The following is a 27,887-nucleotide window of genomic DNA, read 5'->3' as shown; positions in this document are numbered from 1 at the left end:
ATTTTCCTATGTAGAGGCAGCAGGGAGGGGAAGGCAATTGAAACCTGAAGTCAGAGGGGCAGATAAAGGGAAGGAGATACGTTGCCAACTCCAGGTTAGAAAATTCCTGGATATTTAAGGGGTGGGGCCTGGAGAGGGTGGGGATTGAGGAGGAATAGGACCTCAGACAGGCACAATGCCATTTCCTCCTGGGGAACTACTTGAGATCACTCAGATTTACAATTGCTCTCTAAATGGCAGAGATCAGCTCCCCTTGAGGTGTGTGGGGGGTGGGGGAGAGTCAATGCCATCACTTGGGTGGGTGGGAAGACAGCAAGGGTGGTGGGCACTCACCCAGAGCCTCCCTCTAGAGCCCATTGTATTTTTCTTCACAATGGGCCTTACTCCTGGTACATAAATAAAACCTAAAAGAGGGACAGATTTTCTAACCAGAATATATAAAAGGACTGTATGAATAATTTGTCATCCAAAATATTGTTTTTGCCTGTGTTTTGCAGTTTGCCAAGAGACTTATTTTTAAAAGATATTGGTAAGTTGTATTTTGGTGAAATTTCTTGTGTTCCTTTGATTAAATCCCTATTTAAGTGCTTTCATAAATCAGGGACATTTTCCTTGGGTGTTCAGAGCATACTGTTTAGGTTGTGCAATGCATCCCCTTATGCACTTGTGACTCTAACCTGTTAGGTAGAACTGAGAATGTGAAGGGAATGCATGTGTTGTACAATTAGTCACATTAACTATATTCAGTCATGGAGCAAAATGATATTCCAGAAGTTCAATGTGTAGCTTGTAACTGCATTTTAGCCAGCTTGTTTTTATGTCCAGTCTAACCAAGCCAGATGAAAGTGTATGCGGTAATATGATCTGGTTTCCCAACATCTTACAAAATGTACCAGGCATATAATGGTGAAAGAACAAAGGTTATGCACAAATGGAGTTTTGCAATATGCAAGGTGATGAGTGAAACACCTGTGAGACATCTGTCATGGGGTTTAAGCATTTTGCAAAACACACCTTGCAAATACATACCTTGTAGTCTTATTGCTCTTTGTAATTCCCTGCCATGATGTTACTTGTCAAGAGCAGGGCATATGGCTTATATAAAACCTTCCATTGGCTCCTAGACATAAGTGGGATGAAGTATATGTTTTGAAATGGGTGCATATATGTAATGGTACTTGGTGACCCTAGAGTTGAAACAAATAGAGGATTGGCTTCAGCCATGCGTAGGGTTGCCAGGTCCAATTCAGGAAATATCTATGGACTTTGTGGGTGGAGCCAGGAGCAAAGGTGTGACAAGCACAATTGAACTCTGAAGGGAGTTGTGGCAATCACATTTAAAGGGACCGCACACCTTTTCAATGCTTTCCCACCATTTGAAAATAATAAAGGATAGGGGCACCTTCTTTTGGGGTTCATAGAACTGGACCCCCTGGTCCAACCTCTTTGAAACTTGGAGGGGGGTGTTTTGAGGAGAGGCATTGGAAGCTATGCTGCAAATTTGGTGCTTCTATCTCAAAAAAACAGCCCCCTCCCCCCGAAACCCAGAGACCCACGGATCAATTCTCCATTATACCTATGGGAATCGGTATCCATAGGATATAATGGAGTGCCAATCAGACATTTCTTTCCCCCACCCCTGCTTTCTGATAACCCTGAAGGAGGAGGAGGGCCTCTAAATCAGAGGATCTTCTGCCCCTAACTGGGGATTGGCAACCCTATGCAGTAAATTTACTGTGCAGTCTTTTGCATAGTTACACCCTTTTAAGCACATTGACTTGAAAGGATTTATCTTGTTTTGCTTTAAATTTCCAGCTCTAAGCTTTGCCGTTGTGTCACATTTTGATGCAATAGGGATGTATGTAAAATATGTTGATAAACATATCAAATACCTAAAAGTTAACGAATATCTGTGTTGGCGGCCAACTTTGAGCTTGAAGCCCAGGCCAAATGGATTTCCCCTCCCCCACCACTGGCATAATGCTACCATGGTGTAAATTTTTAAGAGAGCACCATGCAGTAAGTGCCTTTATTATTCCACTTTAACTTTGTTCTAGACAGGGCATATATAGTACATAAGTGAGCAGTTAATTGGCCTTGGGAAGTCTGTCATCTGCTTAGAATATTATTTGCCTTAATTAATTTGTCCTACAAGAAGCTGTTGAAGACCCTCAAGAAACTATTTCTTGCAATGGAAAAAGAGAATGATAGGTACCCTCAGCCGGCTGCCTCAGAACCTTCATTTTGCTGCCTCTGGGAGTGACACGCTGAGTTTTTATTTAACATTTCTGTGAGGCCTTAAAATGTCAGGAAGTATTCTTCTCTGTGTTGCTGTTTTCATGTTGAGAATTGACAATTGGCCCAAAGTAATCTGGTTTGCTGTTTGGTTAACTGGATTTGAGTCTGTTTTTATCCAGTACCAGTCTGAGACTCTAGGCATTACACCAAAATGGTTTTATAAAAGTGAGTAGAAGCCTTAGAGGGCTTTACCCTCTCTTTTGCCTTCTTAATAGGGTTGCCATGCCCCCAGCAGGTGCTCCCCATTGCCACTCAGTTGAGAGCCAGTTTGGTGCAGCAGTTGTGCACAGATTCTTATCTGGGAGAATCAGGTTTGATTCCCCACTCCTTCACATGCACCTGCTGATGTGACCTTGAGTCAGTCACAAGTTCTCACAGAGCTGTTCCTCTCAAGAGCAGTTTTTGTCAAAACTCTCTCAGCAAGTCTGCTTCTCACTGTAACATATAGCTCTAAATATTTACCTCTAAATATTTACATTAGACCTCAAAATATATACATTATTTATTTTGAATAATTCCTTGAATAATAACTCTTGCATAATTCCTTGAATGTTGCAGGCACATTCAGCACATAGTATCTTGCTTACCTTTGCTGTCTGGTTGTGGATGATGTGGATTATTGTGGATGATTTCTGTGATTTGTATGAGAATTACTGTGTAGTGGGAAGTATGGTGCAGAATCACTAATTTGTTTGTGCAGTGGCCAGTCCTACTGATTGTCAAGTTCTTATAATTGTGTATAATAGTAAATGTAGGTCTGATGCACATGAATTCTTCCATGATAATTCATAGTTTGGTGGCTAGGAACTAAAGTTTTCAATTAAAAGTCCTGAAGTGACTAATATGTGATGGGTGTTCATGTATGTTAGCAATCACTGGATGGAATGAGCATCATGGGGGTTTTTACAGTTCTCTTCTAAATATAGATACACCCTTCTAAGACCATTGAAGTCAGAATCCCAAAAGTTAACAAGTCTCTGAGTTGGATGCCCCCTTTGAGCTTGAAGCCTAGGCCAAATGGCCCTCTGCTTCCCCCACAACTGGCATAAATCTACCATGGTGTAAATTGAAGTCAGTGGACTTAGAAGGGTGTAACAGTTTAGGTTTGCATAGTTAAAAACTGAGGATATGTTCACACACATATTACTTGGCCTCTAGCTACTTGATTACTTGACCTTTGTAAGTATGCATGCATGAAATGCATGTGTGAACTGATTTTAGTGAAGAGGACTGAAGTAATAGACATTTCTGTCCATGATTAACATACAAGTGTGAATTTGCCCTGACTGTGTTGGGTTTTCTGGTCTAACTGAAAAATAATCATAATTTAAAATTTAGAACACAAGATTAAAAATCTTCTGTGTAAAATAAGCAGAAAAGTTTTGATTGTGTTTAAATTGACATCAATTTGCAATGGCTTATGGTGAATTTGAGGGCATAATAACCTTTTGGGGAAGAAAAGGATTGTGGAAATTGGGAACTTGAGAAGAAGGTGGTAGAGTAACATATTGAATTACAGGCAAGGTTTCATTCTTGGAATCTGCTTGTAAGAAGACCCAAGAATGAAAATTGTAAAATGTCACTTGGGGAGAGGCAGTGAACAAAGGGTTAGAGCAGAAAGGAAGGCAACCATGCAAGCTCTTCAGCATGGTTCAAGGTGAAACTAAAAGTTTCATTGTGTCTAATGCTACTTAGATGAGAAAAAAGTCTGAATAGAAGGCAGAAAGGAACTAAACATGCAGTGGTTGAAGTGGATCAAATAAATGACATCACAGAAGAGCACAGTATTGCAAAGAAAGTGAAAACTGAAGTCCTAGAGCAGGGGTGGCTGAACTTGCTTAATGTAAAAGCCACATAGAATAAACATCAGATATTTGAGAACCATAAGACATGAACAAATATTACTCATGCACCTTTATTAAAACTCTTAATTTTTAAAAAAATATTTATAATTAAAATATATATTAAAAAATAAGAGTTTTATAATTTATTAAAACTCTTAATACTTTTTTTGCACAGAAAGATAAAATACATATGTATACACTTTACAACATGGCCATGGTAGAATGAGACTTTAAAAAAAACAAGAGCTGGGAATAACAGTCCCCATAAGACCAGCATAGGGAAAGGTTAGGGAATTGATTTTTGGCACCAGTGGGAGAAGGAAACACATACACACCATATAAATCACTGACCACTGTTTGCATTATTATGCATGTCTCTGCCTTGACACCAAGTTTAGTAAATACATCTCCTACAAGAGCTATGAAACTAAGGGAGAACCCTGTGCAGCCCTCTTTAATTCTGTCCCTTCTTCCAGTGGCTCCCTTGGCTCTTGTGCTCTCTTTCCCTGCTCTAGGTCTCCAGGCCACCTCTGCGGTGGTGAGAAGAGCTTGCAAGCCTGCCTATTTTCCCCTCCTTCCCCACTTCACACATGGCAGAAATAGTTGTCTACCTATGGGTCAATGCTCAGAGGCTGACAGAGGTCCCAATGCTAATCATGTGTACTTGAGAGTACGCCCACATTAAGTTCCTCCTTGACTTCCAGGAGTTGAAAAAGCCTCATGTGGCTCCCAAGCCGCTGTTTGGCCACCCCTGTCCTAGAGAAATGAGGGCTAAAAAGCAAACTGGGAAGAATGAAGGCAACAGAAAGAAACTTGGGAGTGCATTTGAATCAGACTTGCCTGTTGGCACTGTTGCAATACTTAGAAGCCATCAGCTGGTATTAACAACGAAGCAATAGGAGGTGCTCGCTTTCTTAAAGCAGAAAGAAAGTAAATAAAATGCAGGACAACATTTGTAACTCTAGTCCTCAATCACAGCACAATGCTGCCTCTCAAAATAAAATGCTTAGGTAGAGCCAGGAATGTCTGACATCAAATTTGAAACACTGCCAAGCAAAACACTGACGAGTAAAGCAAGAAGGGAGCTCATAAAGAACAGAGTTAACTTGTATTTAGGAACACGGGGGACCTCTTAGAATCAGGCAGGAGTCCCAAGGATTTGACCAGTACAACTTAAAATGAGCAAATGCAGTGCTTTGTTGCTACTCTGCTGAATTTTAGTTTCATAGTTTAAGACATGATGTGTGCTGACTTTATTGGTTGCAGGGAGAAATAATTGCAGCCCCCATGGGAATCTTGCCTGCCATCAGATTGAGTTTTCTATTTGGATTGATGGGGTGTTACAGCTGAAGCTCAGTGGTTCCAGTGAAATGTTTTATATTCCTAATAATTTTATTCTGACCATTAAATGTATTTTAAGCACCAGATAATCCCAGCCTTGATTATTATCATAGTAGAAAGTTACAGGACAGGATTATAGGTACTATTTCTTTTCAGCAGGTAGTACTGTAGATTCATGGCATTTATATAACATCTTCTGTATTTAGACATACAGATCAAGCAGGCTGCACTAGATGCAAAGTGGCAGCATCAACTCTTCCCTGGCAGGAAAGAGGTAGAGAATACTGACAGAGAGCTGCACAGATAGCTCTGCTCTTAACCATCACCTCAATGGCCTATGTCCATCACATATCCTGACCTGCCATGATCTAGCAGCTATCCATACCAACCATTATGGTGTCTCTTGGGAGCAGTCACGGTGCCTCTTGGAGTAGTTATTTTGATTCTTGGAGTGCAAGTAGAGCTTCTGGTATCCTCAGTATCATTGTTGGCTGTTATGGGTCTTTATTTAGTGGAAGCCCTGACCTGGATAGCCCGATCTCAGAAGCTAAGCAGGGTTGGGCTTGGCTAGTATTTGGAAGGGTAACCTCCAAGGAATACCGGGGTTGTGATGCAGAGGCAGGCAATGGCAAACCATCGCTGAAACATCTCTTGCCTTCAAAACAAGTTTAGCTCACCACCTAGGGGTGGAAAGGTAAAGGTCGTCCCCTGTGCAAGCACTAGTTGTTTTCGACTCTGGGGTGATGTTGCTGTGGTACATAATACTAAAAGACCAAGAATTTCTGGCTGCCAGACAATCGTAGGGTCTCTTGGCTGTTCTACACACAATGCCATTGGTAATTATGTTGGGGTTTTTTATTAGTGGGCTGGACTACTGCTGAAGGTGCTGGGAAGACTGTTTCCTTATCCGTTGCATCTGTATGGACCAAAGGCCTCCCTCTGCCCACTATGCAGTTCTGCACAGATGTTTTTCTGCACCTTCACAGTATTTTCCTTCAGAGGGATTTGCTTACTCAGTAATAGCGATAATTTTAATTCAAAAAGAGTGACTGCCCAGAGAGGCTCCTCATGCACTTCTTTGGACTACCAACATGCCAACCTTCTTAAGGTGCCAGGTGCCTTGTCTGTGGGTGGGATCACACTAGGAAGTTACCAAGGTGGTATCTCAGCTTTAAAAAAAGCTGGTGCCATTTGAGGCATGCAGCAGCAATCAGACTGTCCCCAACATGGGCCATATACACACTTAGAGGAGCATTCACATCGCTCCTGCACATGTGCAGCACGTGCTTGGCACACCCCAGAAATGTACCACAGGGGCACGGCAAAGAGTTTGCCACCAAGGAGATACCCAGTGGCTATTAAACATGGAGTTGAGGCATCATAGCACAAGGTAGATGCAATTGTGTGGCAGGGGACAGATGTGCACATGTGAATGTGCCTCTTTAATCTGGGAGTGGGGAGACTATGGTGGGGCAAAACTCCCATCTGATCGCACCCTGTGATTCTGCCTGCTCCCTTAGATTGTCAGATGCAGACCTTGTGCGATGCCAAAGGTCTCCTTGCGCCTGCCGTTTTTGTTACCTGTGTTAAACACCTGTTGCTGCTTTTAATTCCTTATGAAACTGGGATCCTTTTTTCTTACCTCTGAAATTTGGCAGGGGATCCCTTCCAGGAGAGTTACTTGCAAAGGTCATTCAAGATGGATGGAAGACATAGAAGTAACAACATGTGTTTTTGTATTATTTGAACAGAGTAGAGATCTCTCTGACAGAAAAATGTTATTTTAACCCATGCTTTAGAGGAGACCAATGGAACATTACAACAGATTCTAAATGTATTTACTTTTCACAATTGAGAAACCTAATGACATAGACATCAGTCTCCAATTCTGACATGCTTATTGCCTTTGCTGCTCCCCCAGTTGAAACCGGGCCAACAATAACCAGAACCAAACTAGTTATTCTTTTAATGTGTTAAAAACAGTTTCATTATTTTGCATATTAATTCACTGCCCACTTCCCATACGTAGGACTGCTAATTCCATACTATTTTCTGATGAAGTGTTCTTTTAGTTCACATTTTGAATATAACTTAGTTGGTCTTAAAGGTGCCACTGGACTCCAGCTTTGTTCTGTTGCTTCAGACCAACATGGTTGTCCACCTAGATCCAGCCTGAAATTGATAGAAAAAATGAAAATGAATCAATGTAATATGTACCAAAATGAAAACTGCTGCTGCCATTTTTAAAAATGATTTTTGTATCCAGTCATGCTGAACTTGGGAAGCGAATGCCTCAGCACAGTACAAAATGATAATCCTCTTCCCTCTTCCCTGCTCATAAGGAAGGTTAGGGTTGCCACCTCTGGTCTGGGAAATCCCTGGAGACTTGGTGGTGCCTGGAGAAGGATTTCACCTAGAATGTGATATACTATATGAGTCTTGAGGGAGGAAGGTAAAGGAGATTGTAAGCAGCTCTGAGATTCAGAGTGAAGGACAGGGTATAAATCCAATTACCGTATATACTCTAGTATAAGCCGAGTTTTTCTGCCCAAATTTTGGGCAGAAAAACCCCCTCCTCGGCTTATACTCGACTCACGCGTGAGGCGGGTGGGGAGATGGCGGCCGTGAGGCGGGCGGGGAGATGGCGGCCGTGAGGCGGGCGGGGAGATGGCGGTGTTTGCGTTGGCAGCTCCTCGGCAGCCAGGGTTTCGAAAGGCATTGCAGACGTTTCCGCCTACGTGAGTGAGGCAGCTACAATCCCCTTCCCGAGATGCGGCGGGAGTAACTTTTTCAGGGTCTCCCCCCCCCGGGGTTCTGAACGCAAATGCAGAACCAGATTCGCGGCAAACCTCCGGCTGTGAGACGGGCGGGGAGATGGTGGCCGTGAGGCGGGCGGGGAGATGGTGGCCGTGAGGCGGGCGGGGAGATGGCGGCCGTGAGGCCATTTCAGCAATCTTTCTTACCCAGTGGCGTAGGGAGGGGGGCGGGGGGGGGAGGGTCGCCCCAGGTCTGGGGGGTCCCCGCATTGCCAAGGGGGATCCCTGCTCACCTGCCGCCAGCTGCAAGTTGGCGCGAAGTTTCCCCACTTTGATTCTCCCCCTCCCCTCCAAATCTCCAGGAACTTTCCCCACCTGGCGCTGGCAACCCGGCATACAGGCGCGCACACGCCCGTGCAATACGCATGCAGGGCATCACCGGCGTTGCAAAGGAAAGCGGCGGCTGTGACGCCAGCAGCGGCGGGGAGGAGGGGAGGGGGAAGGGAGGCAGGGAGAGGGCTGCTGACGTCATGGGCCCTCCCCCCCCAGTCTCTCTCTTTCCTCCAGCCGAGAGAGGTGAGCGGCAGAAGCTCGCTGCAGCCGGGCCAAGGAGGAGGCAGGCGAGCCTCGACTTGGCGCGCTGGTGCATGCGCCCAGGGCGCACAGCCCGCTTCCCCCAGGCGCGTTTGCAGGTGGGCTACCGCGGGGGTCTTTCCCCCCCTCCGGGCCGCCCGATCCGACCTTCCCCGGCTGCCGGACTCCCGCTTCTCTCGCGTCCCGCGTTGAACACATGAGGTTTTTCAGGTTGACCTTCAAGTGCTTCGTCGACTGCTTCTGAGCCTCGGCGCCGCCGATCCCCCCCATCCAAGGAAAAGACACCCCCTTCAGCCCCAGCCAGACTCCCAGCCCCCCATCCCGCCGCTCCGAAGGGGCTTCCCCCCCCCAACAGCAGCAGTCTCACGCTCTCAGCGTAACCTACTTCGTTGTGATAAAATGGAGGATAGAAGAATAATGTAACCCACTTTGGTTCCCTACTGAGGAGAAAGGAGGGATATTAAATAAATAAAATGAACTCTGAGCTTTACTTCTGTTGTCCGTCTGACATTTTCAGAGGATGGATTTAGATAGCATTGACAGGTTCCTAGTCCTCTTTTTTAAAACATTGAGGGAGAGAGATTTACTCCCAGCCTGGTATTTCAGAGATACATGCTACTGGCAGAACAAAGTTTGAATACAGTGGCACCTTTGAAGTTTAATTCTTGGTATAAGCTTTCGTATGCCTGCATACTTCTTCAAATACTGGTTCCTCAGATACTGAAGAAGTGTTGCGTGCACACGAAAACTTGTACCCAGAAAAAAAAACTTTGTTGGTCTTAAAGGTGCCACTGGACTCCAACTTTGTTCTGTTGCTTTAAACCAATATGGCTACCCACGTGAATCTGCTGGTGAAAGGGAAACCCAGTTTTATTATTTTTGGGGGTGTGGGGTGTGGGAGTGGTGTTAAATGACAAGAGAAAAGCCGAGCTCCAACACGAGTTGCGTTAGCACTTCAGGGCAGCGATGAATTGTATTCTATTTCCCCTCTCACAAGGGAGTTCTGGGATCTGTCCTTTGTAGATGTTTTGACACGAAGTGTATAGTTTGCTATACTCATAAAGTCTTATTGAATTGAATCATACTGAGCAAACACCCGAGGGATTGCCAGAACCTTGAACTCTTGTGTTTTAGCTTACCGTAGTTGCTGATTGAGCTAAGGTTTTGTACTTTTTATTTATTGTTGATACCATATTGTTTAGGTTGACCCTCTTTTCTACTTGCAGAACAATAGTTTACTGCCTCAATTAATGTCGTTTTATTGGTATCTACCAGTATTTTAATTTTGTAATTTACCAGTAACTGCTGCGCTTCCCACCCTCGGCTTATACTCGAGTCAATAAGTTTTCCCAGATTTTTGGGGTAAAATTAGAAGCCTCGGCTTATATTCGGGTCGGCTTATACTCAAGTATATACGGTATTTAATCCTCCTCTTCTTCCTCCTCCTCCTTCTCCTTCTCCTGCTCCTCCTCTTCCTCCTCTGCCATTTTCTTCAGGGGAACAGATCTGAATAGTCTGGAAATAGTCATAATTCCAGGAGAACTACAGGCTTTCCTAGATTTTATCTATGCAGTGCTTTGAGGATGCTCTGTGAAATTCATAAATTATACAACTGAATAAGTGATTAATCTGAGAAGCTAATGTCTTGGAACACACGGGATTGATAGATTCCTTCTTCCCCACAAATAGCTAAGTGGCTTCAGTTCACACTTTCTGCCCAGCAAGACCAGCTGTCTGCAGGCATGAGCACTGAAAAATATGAGAATTAAGGAAGTGGTAATATCTCTGTGGTGGTTTTCGCCATATTACACTTCCAATACACTTCCATAATGCACTTCCAATCCACTTTCAATGCACTTTTCCAACTGGATTTTACTGTGTGAACTGGCAAAATACAATTGCAAAGCACACTGAAAGTGAATTATCTAGTGTGTGTTATTGCAATCAGAGAGTATTATGCTGACTGTCCCCTGGATTGCATTAGATGGTCTGATATTTGTGTTGAGTTTTGAAGTGCACTGGAGGAATCAACTACTGCTGGAAAGGATTCTGTGTAATCAGCAGATTCTGTGTAATCATCCTTGAATTCCATAACGGGGGGGGAAAGGCAGGATTAAAAATGTAATGAATAAATAAAATTGGCACTAACTGCCTAATAATTGTTAACAATGAATATTTTTCATTTAGAGAAAACTACTGTAATTCTTGTGATGCTACTTGGTTAAGGAAGGGGTGGTGCAATCTCAAAGGACCTCTGGAGTTTTACAGTGCAATCCTATTCAAGGTTGCTCCAGTCTAAGCTCATTCATTTCAAATGGTATGGCCTGGAGTAACACTCTTTAGGATTGCACTCTTTTTATGGCTTAGGCTGGATTAACTCTCTTTAGGATTTTACTCTTTAGGTGTTTTAGACTGGAGTAACTCCCCTTAGGATTGTAGTGAGTGTTTAAATATCTTCCAAGTGCATCTTTTGGATCACCAACAAAATGTAGTCCTATTTCATTACTTAGTTCTGTTTTTGAGTTATACTGTAAATGAGATTGCCATCCTAAATAGAGTTACACCTTCTAAGATAATTGACTTCAGTGGATTTTGATGAGTTATTACGCTACTTAGGAATGCACTGTAAACCATTAATGCCTAGTCTAGTGATAGTCAATAAATGAATATACTTTCTCTTCCTATAATCCCAGTCAGAAATGACCCACTGAGTGTCTTCTGTGAACCATGCTACCTGAAATAATTTGTCAATTAGTTAAAGTCTGGTTGGAAGGCAGTGTTATTCAGGCTCATTAGAAATAGCTAAATGCATGATACAAGGACTATTATTCTTCTAGTTGCAAGAAATTTCTATTTCATGAAGCAGCGCTGACACAAAGAACACAGTGTGTAAGCCCTCTCCCTTACTGAATGCTTTCACGCTGCAATTTAGGAGGCGTGCAGTTCAGGAAATTGCAGGTTTATGCCAAAGCATAGTTTTACTGCGGGAAAATTTTATTTGTCACTCAAGTAATTGGCAGTTTTAGTAGCTAGTTAGTAATTACCTGATGAGCAAACTAATGTCTAAACTAAAGACTCTTTAATCTGTTATCTAACTATGCCTTGGTTGCCAGCAAATCTGACACCCAGATCATTTGTAGTTGTTTAAAGATAACCTGTGTTTATATTTAGACCTTCCAACAAAGAGTTAAATTAAAATGACTTGCACCAAAGGGTAGAGAGAGTGAAATCTGATAGTGAAGGAGAACAATGTTGGAGGTGTAATAAAGTGTTGTTTCTTTTTTTACACATCTGGAATGCAGGCCAGTTAATCCACAATTTCTGACTTTTTAAAGCCTTTTTTGTAGCCTTTTAGTAGTAAGTAATAATCTCTTCAGAGGATGGTGGAAGACAGGAGGGCCTGGCGTGACTTTGTTCATGGGGGTTGCAAAGAGTCGGACTTGACTGTGCCACAGAACAACAAAAAAATAATCTCTTCCAACCAACTTCCACCTAAGTGCTTATTGGCAGCACAGTTGCCACATATTTTGTTGTCATATATTCTTGAGATATCAACCCTTTCTCTAAAATAAGTATTTATTTATTTTAAAGAAAAACTTATTTTGGAGAAAGAGTAGACATTTCAAGAAGACCCTGAAATGGCAGAGAAATAGAAGGTAAGCAGGGCCCCCTATGTTCAGAAGGCAGCATAACCATGGTGTTTTCATGCTTTTAAAAACATTATATGTGCTGCAGGAATTAGACCAATAGATGCCTTAACTAGGATAGCCAGAGATCCAAGTTTAGTACCAAATTCCCAGAAATATGCAATTAGAACTTGAATGCAGAACAGTTTCCTGAATTTGTAATTGAGGAAAGAAATGGGGCAGTTTTTAAGAAGAAGCATGTTTCATGCATAGCTCTGCTTTATAATGAAGATATTTTTGTAAATACGTTCTTTAAAAGTGCCATACAAAAAAAAAATGATATATAACTACTAATTTCTAATTTAGGACAAGTAACAAGATTTCTGACATCTTGCCTGAACACCTGAGACCATTTCAGTCTTTAGAAACTTTAGATTTGAGTGACAACCATATTTCTGCACTTACTATGGCATCGTTTCCTCCTCTGCCACTTAAGTACCTGTAAGTTACATTTTGTTTAATATATTTTTTTTCCAGTTATCCAGAAAAATGTTAGGACAGGTTCCTCTAATTTTAAACAATTTATTTACTGTACTGATTTGAGGATTACAGAACTTTAGTACATGTAATACTTTTAAAGTAGTGGATAAAACAGTTTCCCTTAGCTAAGTAAAACATGTCCTATCCACTAATTCATTTCTATCCATGGTAAGAGACTGGGATAGTACTGGCCTGCCATTCTCCTGGTACACCTGATGGCCACACAATAGATATCATATTTGCCTATGGATGTAAATATAGACTTGAACTACATCTAAGCGCAAACCACATGATTGGTACACTCTGTTCTGTGATGTATAGATAAGCCTTATGCAGATACAACATTAAATGTGGACATCGAAAGAACAGTAGGAGATCAGGACAGCATCAGCACTTACTGCAAAACAAATGTCTCCAAAGAGCAACAGTTGTATGAATCAAGAAATATCTGCAGTTGTTCTGTATCATTATTGGGTGACACTATTTACTGTGGATCATTTATTTAAAATCCACTGCCATCATGTGGTCTGTTAATTGCACCAACTGATTAATACTTTCAGTTCTAATACAGAGTGTTTTCTGCTGGCTTGCAAATTATTAATCTGTTTCTGAAATTCTTTTATTAATTTGTCCAGTATAGCTTTTTATGTGATCTTGTGGATCACAAAGAGTCCTGCAATGTATGTTTTAGGCTGCTAGAAATAACAGAGTCAAAACTGTAAAATGATAAATGTTGGTTGGTCTGAAGTTACACTTGATTTGGAAGAACATCTTTCAGTCTTTGAAATATTATTTGAGAAACTGAGCTGATTTGTTGGGTCAGCATTGTTAATTCCTGTCTTCTGAGAACCATAGCAGTTGATGGAAGGGAGTGGAACAGTTTGCTTTCAGATTGCCACTTAACCACTGATGGGACCTTGTTAAAGCAATGAATAAGTTGTTGTGTGTAGCTGCTAATAGGTAATATGGGCATGATACTGTGTTAACTTTCTTAACATTACATCATTGTCATTCCACAGGCATATCAACAGTAATCGAATTGCTTCCCTAGAACCAGGCAGTTTTGACAACTTATCTAGCACACTTCAAGTGCTGAAGCTGAATAAGAACCGAATTGCATACATCCCACAGAAGATGTTTAAACTTTCCCATTTGCAACATCTGTGAGTGCACCTTTTAGTCACCAGATGGTTTTAGATTAGTTTTGAAGGCCTTTGGCAGTGCTTGAACATCAAACACTTTCACACAGCAACTACATAAAGCTTTCTGCCTGCAGAAAGAAAGGAGACCCCACTCCTTGGGTTGCATACTCCTCAATTTTTGTATCAATATTATCTTGCTGTACTTGGAATAAGGACCCTGCAGTGCCATTATACTAATGTGATTCATGATGTAACAGAAATATTTAGCATTTCCTCTTGCTTTTCTTTATATCACTAAGTGCCCACTAGTGATATATTAATATATCACTAAGCGATATGTTTTTTATATCACTTTCTGACAGACCGTGTCAGAACAGCCTGGCTGCAAAGAGGGAAGAAGCCAGTGTGATATAATGTCAGATCAGGACTGTGAAAAATGAGATTGGTATCCTCACCAGTCCATGAGGTCAAAGAGCAACCTTGGACTAGTTGTTCTGCCTCACTGGTTTGGGAAAGGTAAATTGGAGAAGGAAATAACTATGTATGCTGCTCTGAGCTCCTTGGAGGAAGGGTGGGATTGAAAATGGATACATTAGGGACACTTTCACATATACTAAATAATATGGTTTCAATCCACTTTAGTGACTGTTTGCAAGTGGATTTTGCCATTTCGCACAGTGAAATCTAGTTGCAAAGTGTATTATTTAGTGTGTGTGAAAGCACGCAAGGTGAGAGCCCCCCTCCCTCCCCTAGTATAAGCCGCCCTGAGCCTGCCTTTGGCGGGGGAGGGCGGGATACAAAAATAAATTTATTATTATTTTATTATTATTCATTCATCAGCTTGGCCTCCCTGATACCAGTGCAGACACGAAAAAGCCCCCTACTTTTCATACACATGGACATCGTGATCACCAGTATGGTTGCCAGAGTGCCTGGAGTTTTGATTCACACTCATCTGTTCTAAGAAGTGGACTTTGCCCACTTTGCCCACGGTTTCTAAGGCTTACGTGAATACTATAAGCCTCAGCTTTGTAGCAGCATTCTGCATCTCTGGATGGGTGTTAGCCAGAACTACAGACGAACCTCCAGCCACTCCTTGCATGCAATCTTGGCCATTGCAGTGGAAGAAACCACGCCGCCATGAACTGTACAGGCAAACAGTTTCCATCCTGTTTCCATGAACCAAAGGCTAACACCACCAGAATCCATCTTATTTTCCTGACTCCATTACAGCAAAGCAAGAGACTCATATATCCAACAGCTGCTTCAACTTCTGCATAAGGCAATCAAGCTTATCTTAGTCGTGGATCCTGCCAGACTGCCTAAGCTTTTGTCCAACGGAACCCAAGACAAAGGATGGTGCCAGCAGAGGAGTAAAGAAGAGGAAGAACATCTTCACCTAGAGCCAAGTGTCTTTGTATAGACCAGGTGTTACCTTAGGTAGCAATTTGGCCTCTATTGTCACCTTTTTAAATAAACTTGATAGTTTTAATCACCCCCCACCCCAATAATTTCTACCATTCTTTATGGTTATCCTGGAGCCTCCCTTTTGGCCCATTGTTACCTGGAAGTCTAATCAGGTTACCAGGGCCAAGCCTGCTCATTCGCCAGATATGGGCACCCAATCAGGTGCCCCCAATAAACTGGCTATTGACTAACGCATAAGTCCAGCCCTTGTGGTCATTGCTGAGCCTCCCCTTTTTCTGAGGTCATGTACCAGCTGACCACTGTCATCTGCCCCTGTACCTCCCATCCTCTAAGGGCTCAAAGTAGTACTTATAACCTGTGGTCCAGCTCCCCACAGGTGTGCATCTAGCAGTACCCAGTTCCGCTGTCTAGATACATCCCCGATTCCTGATCAGTTGAGGGTCCCCTCCCCCTAGTCCTCGTTCGTCGCCATTGGAGCCTTCCTTGAAGACTACGATCAGTAATTATCACCCTGTTTGTCCATCCTTGTGTTGTCTCTGAATCTCTCTCTATTTTTCTTAGGACTGTATGTATGTTTTATGAATTTATTATCTTGTATGTGTGTCTATATTTTTCTGGAATAAATTTTAATTGTTTTTACTTAATTAGTGTCCCTGGTAATTTTAAGCAATAATTTCTGGATGTGTATCCTGTATATATAGGTTAAAAGATCCTTTTTAAGCCATGTCAATTCCCCAACCTCGTTTTGAGGGCATTTTGGCTTACAGATATTGGTGGAGAAAGCATTGGGCAGAATCCTGACTGTATGAACACATGTGAGTCAACACACGTGTCTTCAGACAGCCAGACATGGGAATACACCATCCAGAAAGTCTTGCTAGCTAGACTGTTGTGTGAATGAATGATTTTTGAACTTGTGTGAACAGCTCTAGAGAGCATTTCTGTATTGTGGGTTGGATTGCTCCCGCTCTATCATTCAGCGCAGATTCTCTAGCTGCACCCAGAGGGCCAGATATCACCTGTACAGGGGCTGAGCTTGCCTGGAATGCAAGGGGAGAATCTCGTGAAGTCCGGCTGTTGTCCCAAGGCCTTTCTCAGCACATCTATCTGGGGAGGGAATGTGAGGATAGGTCAGGACTGTTTCAAGATCGGATAGGGCCCCTTCCCCTTTTTCTCTTTACTTTGAGCACCATCTATCATATACACACACACTCACACGCACATTACACACGCATCCACACACACTGAAAAAGTCCTAGGGCTGGGCAAGTTAAATGGATCAGCTTTTACTGGGCATCTTTCCCCAAAAGTCCCAGGGTCCACTTTTGCTAGCTGCAAGCGACCTTAGTGTAGGGCATTGCTTCCCCAAAAAAAGTTCTGGGGTCCGCTCCTGCTAACTGCAAGTGACCTTAGTGTTAGGGCATTGATTCCCCCCAAAAGTCTCGGGGTCTGCTGTGCTTCCGCAAGTGACCTTAGTGTAGGGCATTGCTTCAAAAAGAAAAAAACTAGAGAGGGAGAGATCTGCAGAACACAGCATCTCCCAATTGTAATTGACATTATAAGTGCATCACCTTAGGGCTAAGAACTGCCCATCCCCCAAACCCTAAAACTTAGTTGCAGGAAAAACATCCCTGCAGTCAGCAAGTAGTTTTACAAATCTCCCCCTCCAAATTCTTAGGAAAATAGCATATAAGAGCCAGAGAGCATCTGGAAATATGCTGCTATTTCTTCCTCTTAGCACCTGAACCCTCCTGGCAGGGACAGGGTTAGAGAAACCTTTCTTTTGATAGGCTCCACTCCAGGAGCTTTCGTTTCCACCCCTACCCATGCTCTCTGAGGGCTTTGGTTCCCCCAGGTAGCTTAAGTTTACCTCACAAGTCATAGAGGTCTTGTGTAGGCTTCTAACCCTTGGTTTTTAGCAAGCCAAGCACCAAGCAGCAATGCATCTTAGCAAAATCTAGAGTAAAGTAAAGTAATAAATCCCTGGCATGTACATGCAGGGACTTCCACATTAGAGGTGATTGTTGCCATGTGCATGCAACAGCCAGAGAGAAAGTTCTGGTACTGTGCCTTTAAGAGAATTTAGTGAAAGGAGCGAGAAGCTCTCCCTTAGGGTTAATTTGTCCCGGGTCTGAGGAGATAAGCTCCCTTCCCAGCCGAAAAATTTCCTTTTTGCTTAGGGCCAACTGAGGAAAAGCTCAAGCTCTGAGACTTTTAAAACCTTTTGGTGAACTCAGGACTGCCCCACTAAGGAAAGGTGCAGGGGCAGTGATTTTTGATTGGTTTAGAAGCAGAGGATAGAGAAAAACCCCTCCTGAGGAGGCCAGCAATGTGTGCAAGGCCATACGCCCATGCCACACACATTTGTTAGTGTTGCAACTCCCTCCTTCACTTGTGAGACACACAGAGGTCTCCTGCAAGTTCTTTGCTCTCCAATAGGCAGGAAAGTGCCAGGGAAAGCTCCTACATCAGTTAATCTTGGTGGCCTGTGGCTAGGCACCTAGTGCAGGAAAACCAGCCCTGCAAGTAAAGTAAGAACTTTGAGAGGAACTAAAGTGTAAGCCATGGCATTTTTAGCACAGGAAAATAAAGAAGTTCTAAAACTAGAGAAATGGCTAGCCAAGAAGGGAAACAATCTGTGGCTGGCAGGATCTTTTAAGAGCCCCGATCCCTACTTCAGAAGTACTTTCCAAGATCACTGCATAAAGGCAAAACTTAATCCCACTAAGCGGGACCTTTTTGCATTTTGAGGATTATTTATAGCTTTGAGAGATAGCTCTGCCGTTATTAAACAGCTACAGGAACAGCTAGCGCAAAGGGAACATGAGAAAGCAGAACACATGCTTAAAACGCATGAACAAGAGGTAGAAGAAATGCATAAAGCACATAAGACCGAGGTGGAAAATTTGCAAAAAATTCATTAAGTAGAGATAGCACAAGCACAGAACAGACTCCCTGATTCTGAGAAAGCGCATGAGGCCAAAATGCAGGGAGTAATGCAGGAAAATGAGCAGTTGAGGCTAAACATAGATCAGCTGAAGCTGGAAAAACGTGCTATGACCATAGCTCAACGATGCTAGCCTTAAAAAGGGCACAGCAACAGCTCACTATAACTGAGAGTAAACTGGAAAAAAGTCCAAGCTCAGGTTAGCAAATTGCAACATGCAGCTGAGTACCTTGCAGAGAAAAACAAAAAGGCCCGTGATGCAGTTAGCCATGAAGCGTGTAGAAAAGAAATAGAGAAATTAAAGAAAAAGCTAGAGCTCAAAGGAGCCCTGATCTCTGCTGTTACCCCAACCTTGCTTATAGACTTCTCCTCAGACAAGGAGTCTGAGGAAGAAGAGGAAACAGACTCACAAGAGATTAAGGAATCTTGTTCAGTTCAACCCATACTCACTAAAAAGATTACCACAGCGAAGGGAGATGGGTCGGAAACCATTAATATTGTAAGGGAAACTAGATCTTGGGGATCAGAGAATATTAAAATGACTGCCAGCTACCTTGGTCCGTATAACATAGACACCTCAGTGTTGTGGATGGCCAGAGCTAGAATTCACTACAAAGAAGCCTCCATAACTGAATTAAACCAGGTGCTGAGATTATGCATCTCAGGCCCAGAACTAGCCATAGTAGAAAATTTAATGGATCACCAGAACCCTTCTAATACCACCATCTTAGAATGGATGGCTGAGGTAATATCCTACACGTGGTATGGAGATACCATAAGGCACATCTACTACCACACTGTGCAGAGTGCTGACGAAGCTCCCACTGCATATTTAACCAGGAAGAAATTCCTAGCAGCAGCAGCTAAAATAATTTTACCCAAAAACAGTGGGGAACCAGATTATGAAAATCAAGATTTCATATCTGATGTGATCACAGGTCTCAATATACCCACTCAGGAGTTGTTAGGCATAGCAGCCATGAGAGAAACCACCTGGAAAGATCTAGAGGCTAATCTCTACCAAGTTGGCAAATTCATGTTAAAAAAGAGTCAAATGAAAGCTGACTATGCAAGAAGGGAAATATTTCATGAAGACTACACAGCTAGATTAAGTGATTATGAGGAGATAGAAAGGTTCAGGGCTGAGAAATATGAGTACCTAGTAGACAAACAAAAGCTAACCCACACTCTCCAGGAGGTCAAATGCAGACTGGAGACTGCTTTAAAGCATGCCCAAGTCTCTAAACAGAAAGTTGCTGTTTTAGAAACACAGCTCACTCAGGCACAATATAAGAATAGCAGAGGCAGGCACCCTGCTTACTGGATTCAAGAACAAGATGGGCATGGAGAAGTAAGCCAGAACTGGAAGTTCCAAAACAATGGCCTTGGTTCCAACTCTTCTTGCCATCCCCAGCTTTCCCCAAGGCGGGCTTATGCTCCTAGGCAGACACAGTCAGCCTTAGAACAACCCTGTCCTCACTCTGCCCAGCGGACCCCTCAAGACAAAGTCAGAATGGCAGCTTGGTCTCAGCTTAAATCCACAGGAGCAGACATGACCTGTTTTGATCAGCAGCCCACACATGTGCTACTCACTGCCCTTTCAGATGCCATGAAGCCACCAGAGCACATGGCTCCCAAAGCCACAGGATTTGCAGAAAATGGACGTAGCTTCCCCAAGGCTACTGCTTTGGAAGATTTCCCTAATAAGGAAAAGGTAGGGAAACTTACAAATCCTACTCATGAAAAGAATTCAGAAATCCAGCAGCTTGCTAAGAAAAATCAGGAATTTCAGCAAAAGTTAGAAGCTAGTATTAAAAGGAAACTGCCAGTCTCCTGCAAAATGTCCTGGAGTCTTGCAGGGCCACAGAGAGGAGACTGAAAATTCTGGAAGTGCTGGATAAGAGGAGATATGGCAGGGCAAACCCAGCTGTGCAGCCCCAGACTTCTTTCCCCCATGAAAATGAGAAAACAGTCCCTGTTTCTGTTCTCTTACCCCAGAATCATGAAGGAAATGTAGTCTCTGAGCCTATACAGAGTTCCACACTCATGGCACAAGGTATTCCTTTTAGCAAGGACTTGCTCCAGACACTCCCACATGAGCAAACCTCAGTTCTTTTTGCCAGAAATTTTCTATCCTTAGCTCATCCCATTTGGGAAACTTGAAAGCCAGAATTCTGTGGAACTTCAGAGAATGGTATTCCCACATGGGCAGGCAAGAGTCCTTTGTCTCTGAACCTTCCCTCCCCCCCCCCCCCCCCAGGAAAATCTTAACTTTTAAACTTGAATGTCTCTTAGAATAGAGAAACCTGGTTTTGTAAGGTTTAAAGGTAACAAAGACATCTTTTCCCTTGACTAAATAAGGAAACAGAAAAGCACTGATTTGGACTACAATTAGACCAGGCCAGTTCTCCAGGTGAGGCCTGGAGATCTCCTGGAATCCCAGCAAGGGTTCTAGCCTGCAGAGTTAGTTTTCTCTGCAGGGTAATGGGAGTTTGATGTAATATCTTTAGTTTAACCCTTTAAAATGCCAGAATCAAGTACTTGAGAAAGAGAGGTTGAACTAGTTTTTGTTAATTGAAAGCATTCAGAGCAAAATGTAAGAAACTGACCATTTTAACTTTCAACTTGGCTGAATGAAAATCTGTGAAATTCCCAAGTCCATCTTTCTCTCTTGCTTATAAAGTCAGAAAATATTTATTGCCTCAGTTCCATGGATTTTAAATGGCATAGCCTCTGAGCTTGTACGGAGTGCCTGCGGACTAGCCCAAATAGAGCTGGCTAAAGTATTGCAAATGCTCATCACTCATGTTCCTCCTCCATCAGGAAGAAATGCTAATTGTTCTCTCTCTTGCTCAATGGAAATCTGTAGTAGTAAAGATTTGATAAGTAACTAAGGCAAAGGAATAGAGTTTTAAATGCATTGCCCTGAGAAATTATTTTTTTGTTTATCTCAGGTCTCTCCTTAAAGTACAAGCAACTCAGTGTCTTTGAGAGGCAACCCCATTTTCTTATATAAAAATAGATCTATAAGTTTAGTCAGAGGTAAGAAGAGATTTGGCCATTTGAAAATCTTAACCATGTGACTGAGAGATGGAAAACTCCAGGTGCCACCTTTGTCACAGGCAAATAGGAAAACACCCAGATCTTGAATTCCCCTCCTCTAGAAAATTTAGAAAGAGTAAGCCTAGTCTTTGATCCAAAGTTAATTCAGTCTCCTTAAGTAATAATAGTTTTTGTTTTCCACCATTCTTGTAAAGAACTTTTTGTTCCAGTATCTTCCGGTGGATTGCTGGCTAGGAAAGCTTTTTGCAGAGCCTCAGAAGAGATCAAATTCAGTGTTTGTAACATAAGAGGTGTTGCCTCTCCTTTTCAAAGGTCACAGCAACACAGAACAGCTAACCTCAAATGAGAAAGTCTGTAATTTAAATTTGAAAGTACAGAAAGTAAAACCTCCAGCTGTAGGAGCAGCAACAACCAATATAGTACTGCTTGACAAATCTCATGCAGACCCTCTTGAAATAAACTCAGCCAAATTCAGCTTGTTCAGTTCACCTTAATCCTCCTTTGTTCAACAGCATGCCTCTAGGTGCCTAGGAAGAGAAACTGCAGTTACCCTGATAATGTTTTTCTCTCCCTCATATTTTTTTTTTTAATTTCTAGTGGGTCTTATATGAGACAATGGGTTGAAGTTTTATGTTTGCAATTTTGATGTAAAATCTCTTTCTGCTGAAGTTTAAATTACATCCTTGCACTGCCACACAAGCCTTATCCTGGCTGTACAAGCTCCTTATCACTTTTTCTCTTAAGTTCATACATACATACATACATACATACATACATACATACATATATATATATATATCATGCTAGTATATGTAGATTTAATAATTGTTTTATGTGTTTGTCAAGGTGTATTAACCAGAATTTGATTTCTAGGATTTTGTCATTGTTTTGTTAAGTTTGCTCATTGTTTTATGTATGTCTAACCATTATGTTGCTTTTCAGAATTCTTGTTTTGTTGAAATCTATACCAAGAGGTTTTTGGCACAGAGAAAAACTGGATTCAATGGGACTTGATCACCTCACTTATGTCCAGGTTTTTAATTTCTCTGATCTAGCTCACCTATCATTTTGGGTCTGATCCCTCTCATATAAAGCTAGCTAGCATTGTTCTATCAAGGCCTCAGTTTTTGCTTTTGAAGTTTTTCTATTGTTTTGACAATTTATTATATTCCAAAGCTATAGCAAAGATTTTTTGTCCCTCCTTGTGGGACTATTTTTATTGTATGGGGGACGCCCCAACTCTGGTCATTTCCCTGAAGCTACAACCTTGTGCACAATGTTTTATTTTAAGTTTTATGTTGCAACAAAGTATATTTGGGGTTGTGTTTTCTGAATTGTGTATGTTCTTTTCCTTCCTTGACAAGGAAAAAGCCTTCTATAGTCCTGAATGCTTAGTGTAATAGGTAAACCTGCCCAATGCAGGCCCCTATCATGACATGTGTAAGCTTGTGACGTAAAAGCTCACTGGTTGCCATACCCTGGACAGGAGGACACTTTACTAATAGCTTTTTAAGACTCCTTTCTTCATAGTTGAATGTATCATTTTTGATCTGCTTTCACTGCTCCCTACAATGGTACAGAATCATCTTCCATGTTGTCATATGTGAATGTTTTTGGTTCCTTTTTGGTTCTTTCCCCAAGTCCACTGTTGCTCTATGGACCATAGGTGATACAGGCTGAAAAGCACCATTGCCAATTCCATGCTGGGTTACAAGAAGAATTCCTTTTTGGCAACAATAAGGACAGATTTCGCTGGGTACTAGGGATGGAAAAATGAACAATGAAATGGTTTTTCTAATGCAAACAATGTAGCCAGTATGGACTGCCCATCTCTGGCAATGCTCTCATCTATGTTTGAATGTGTCATCCTGATCACCTCTACCACAATAAGTTGCTTGCCATAAAGGTACATGAGCTAATTCATTACATAGTCTAACTTGCCTACATATGTCTCATATTGCACATGCTCGGTATTATTGCTTTTTCTCTCATTGGCATATGTTTTAGGAATTTAGATAAGTTTTTCTCTGTTGTGTTAGTTTTTATAACTAAGGGAACAAGTTTAACAGAATTGTCTCCAGATTTATTTCAATAGTTCTGAACTAACCATAGGTATTGAACAATGATGTTACGATTGATTGTCCCCACATCTTAGTCTCTGAGGAAGTAGCCTATGGCCTATTGGATCCCGACTTTTAAATTTCATTTTTGAGTAGTTTAGCTTAGTGGCTCCAACTTTTAGTTAGGAGGTACACCCTGATTTACACCTGGCTCCCAGCAAGAACGTCGCCTGTCAAGACCAGCTATGGACTGTGATATTAGTCAAGACACCGTCCTCATTTGGGGATGGAAGTCTTGAAGGGGGGAAAATGTAAGACAAAACCCCTACTTTTCATACACATGGACATCTTTTCATACACATGGACATCATGATCACTAGTATGGTTGCCAGAGTGCCTGGAGTTTTGACTCACACACATCTGCTCTAAGAAGTGGACTTTGCCCACAGTTTCTAAGGCTTATGTGAATACTATAAGCCTCAGCTTTGCAGCAGCATTCTACATCTCTGGATGGGTATTAGCCAGAACTACAGACGAGCCTCCAGCCACTCCTTGCGTGCACAGTCTTGGCTATTGCAGTGGAAGAAGCCACACCGCCATGAACTGTACAGGCAAACAGTTTCCAGCCTGTTTCCATGAACCAAAGGCTAACACCACCAGAATCCATCTTATTTTCCTGACTCCATTACAGCAAAGCAAGAGACTCATGTATCCAACAGCTGCTTCAACTTCTGCATAAGGCAATCAAGCTTATCTTAGTTGTGGATCCTGCCAGACTGCCTAAGCTTTTGTCCAACGGAACCCAAGACAAAGGATGGTGCCAGCAGAGGAGTAAAGAAGAGGAAGAACATCTTCACCTAGAGCCAAGTGTCTTTGTATAGATCGGGTGTTACCTTAGGTAGCAATTTGGCCATCTATTGTCACATTTTTAGATAAGCTTGATAGTTTTAATCACCCCCCCACCCCGATAATTTCTCCCATTCTTTCCCTTAATGGTCATCCTGGAGCCTCCCCTTTGGCCCATTGTTATCTGGAAGTCTAATCAGGTTACCAGGGCCAAGCCTGCTCATTGGCCAGATATGGGCAGCCAATCAGGTGCCCCCAATAAACTGGCTATTGGCTAATGCATAAGTCCAGCCCTTAACCACTAAAGGAGAGCCAGTTTGGTGTAGTGGTTAAGTGTGTGGACTCTTATCTGGGAGGACCGGATTTGATTCCCCACTCCTCCATTTGCACCTGCTAGCATGGCCTTGGGTCAGCCATAGCTCTGGCAGAGGTTGTCCTTGAAAGGGCAGCTGCTGTGAGAGCCCTCTCCAGCCCCACCCACCTCACAGGGTGCCTGTTGTGGGGGAGGAAGATAAAGGAGATTGTGAGCCGCTCTGAGACTTCAAAGTGGAGGGCGGGATATAAATCCAATAGCTTCTTCATCTTCTTCTTCTTCTTATGGTCATTGCGGAGCCTCCCCTTTTTTTGAGGTCATGTACCAGCTGACCACTGTCATCCGCCCCTGTACCTCCCGTCCCCTAAGGGCTCAAGATAGTTCTTATAACCTATGGTCCAGCTCCCCACAGGTGTGCATCTAGCAGTACCCCAGTTCCATTGTCTAGATACATCCCCGATTCCTGATCAGTTGAGGGTCCCCTCCCCCTAGTCCTTGTTCGTCACCATTGGAGCCTTCCTTGAAGACTACGATCGGTAATTATCACCCTGTTTGTCCATCCTTGTATTGTCTCTGAATCTCTCTCTATTTTTCTTAGGACTGTATGTATGTTTTATGAATTTATTATCTTGTATGTGTGTCTATATTTTTCTGGAATAAATTTTAATTGTTTTTACTTAATTAGTGTCCCTGGTAATTTTAAGCAATAATTTCTGGACGTGTATCATGTATACATAGATTGAAAGATCCTTTTTAAGCCAGGTGCCCTCCTGTCAATTCCCCAACCTCGTTTTGAGGGCATTTTGGCTTACAACGACTTGCTGAGTAACTTTGGTTGAATGAACTTGCCCAAGTGACTTTAGCCCAAGAGGAGTATGTAGACGTAAATTGTTAGTGGGACGGTGAAATTCTGGAGGTGATTTAGGAAATGTTTTGTGAAAGAGGAAAGTCTAAAGGATAAAATACATAGGAAGACCTACTATAGGAAAAAAAACATAGCAGAAGAACAGGGGCTACTGATGTCCTTGTGAAGATCAGAGAGAACAAGAAAGTAGGGTTTCCAGGTCTGTGTTGCAAAATACCTGAAGACTTTGGGAGTAGATCCAGGAAAGGGCAGCATTTGGAGAGGGGCAGAGGCCTCAGCATGGTACAATGCCATAAAGTCCATCCTTCAAAGCAGCCATTTTCTCCAGGGGACTTGATCTCTGCCAGCTGGAGATTACTTGTAAAAGTGAGAGATTTCCAGGTCCCAACTGGAGGCTGGCTACCCTATGAAAGAACAGAACAGGAGAAGGAGAATAAAAGAGATATCCAGTGCAGATTTGCATTGATTTAGAATGTAAGAGTCAAGGCAGCAACTTAAAAGGAAAGAGAAAGTAATCCAAGTGAGGGTTGTAGAGGCATTCTGCAAGGTGTAAAGAAGGGCACAGAAGTCTAGAAGGATAATGATTGTAGTTCAGGCAAAGGTTTTAACAGCAGCTAAGGAAGGATGAACAAAGCAAGGCTATGGCACAACTTTGGTAGAACTTGTATCAGATGGATAACAACAGATCAAAGATGTCTTTGATTAAGGGCAAGAAAGTATGAATTTTTTTTTTTTATTATTTTGCAGAGAGATGAACCGCAACAAAATTAAAATGATAGATGGTCTTACTTTCCAAGGCCTTTCTGCTTTGAAATCTTTACGAATACAGAGAAATGGGCTAGTTAGACTCATGGATGGAGCTTTCTGGGGATTAAGCAACATGGAAATACTGTAAGTATTTATTTTTCCATAGTCTTTAGGAAGAACCTTTTGAATTCCATTGTCAATGCAAGTTTTGAATACTGTGGAAAGACGATGATGTTAATAGCATACAAGTGTTTCACCCCCCAGGATTGTGAAGTAAAAAAAAAGAAGAAGAGACACTGTCTTTAATAAGGATCAAGAATCCCAGACCTTTTTAAAAAGTTGCTGAAGCTTGCATATGAAGTCTTTTAATCATTCTGGGTTTTGTGTGTTTGTGTCTAGGCAGCTGGACCATAACAACCTAACGGAGATTACTAAGGGCTGGCTTTATGGCCTGAGGATGTTGCAACAACTTCATCTTAGCCAAAATGCTATCAGTAGGATCAGCCCCGATGCCTGGGAGTTCTGCCAGAAACTCAGTGAGCTGTAAGGAGTTTTATTATTATTATTATTATTACTATTTAGTCTATCCAGTTTTCAGAGAAGGACCCCAGCCAAAGCATGAACCACTTACTATCGATCAGTGAGTTTTTCATAACAAATTTACCAAGGTGACAACAGCTTTCTGTGTTATGTGTTCCATGCAGCAGTTTTGTTGAGAGATACTGAAGATACTCGGCTTTCTTCCTTTTTTTGCGGCCATTTTGCTCAACTTGGCTATTGTGATCTTTTTAAAATTGATAGAGATATCATCCAGCAGTAATACAAATTTTACAAAGTAATATTACAAATAATGGGATATAATATACAAGACTATGTTAAAATATTAATGCTGAAAATATTCAAGGATTGAAGTTGTATTAGATTTAAAAGTCACACTAATGAATATGACCACTTTTCCTATTCTCAAACCCACAGAGACTTAAGTTATAATCGTTTTGCAAGATTAGAGGATTCGAGTTTTGTTGGCTTAAGCCTACTAGTGAGACTAAACATTGGCAACAACAAAGTGAGCTACATCGCTGACTGTGCATTCAGAGGACTCTCCAGTTTACAGATGTTGTAAGTTTCATAGTAGCTTGTAAAGGACAAAATGCTGTTATTTATTGGAACATGCAATGTCAGGTGTACAAGATAATAAGTTCTTCCTTTGGGCAACATATGGTAAGCTAGGCAGGGTCATGAGCCTGTACCACCTTCTTCTATGTCATTTTCTCATTTGTCTCCAGAATGCTGGTCCTAGGCTGTTTCCTGCTTCTTCCCCCAAAAGAGAACTCTCCATCCTTCCCACCCATAATGTAGTTATCTCATTCTCTCTTTCTGTTAGTTACCAAGTAAATTGTTCTGATCCTTAATCAATTTGTGTGACTTGTCACTGTGTACTCACTCTGCCAAGATCAAGAAGTATAAGAAGGAAGAA

At 42.1% G+C, this 27,887-nt stretch overlaps 1 protein-coding gene across 1 annotated transcript in view; it reads left to right on the top strand.

Annotated features, from left to right (window-relative positions):
* The window catches only part of LRIG3 (leucine rich repeats and immunoglobulin like domains 3), an 86,045-nt gene that overhangs the window by 31,465 nt on the left and 26,693 nt on the right, over nt 1-27,887 (top strand). The window contains 5 exon segments of the mRNA XM_060244965.1: nt 12,826-12,960; nt 14,019-14,162; nt 26,411-26,554; nt 26,810-26,953; nt 27,386-27,529. Of these exon segments, the coding sequence (XP_060100948.1) occupies nt 12,826-12,960; nt 14,019-14,162; nt 26,411-26,554; nt 26,810-26,953; nt 27,386-27,529 (711 nt within the window).

This window comes from Heteronotia binoei, chromosome 8 (assembly GCF_032191835.1).
Source record: "Heteronotia binoei isolate CCM8104 ecotype False Entrance Well chromosome 8, APGP_CSIRO_Hbin_v1, whole genome shotgun sequence".
NCBI lineage: Eukaryota > Metazoa > Chordata > Lepidosauria > Squamata > Gekkonidae > Heteronotia > Heteronotia binoei.
The sequence above is the reverse complement of the archived record's forward strand: the minus strand, read 5'-3'. Positions and strand labels throughout refer to the sequence as shown.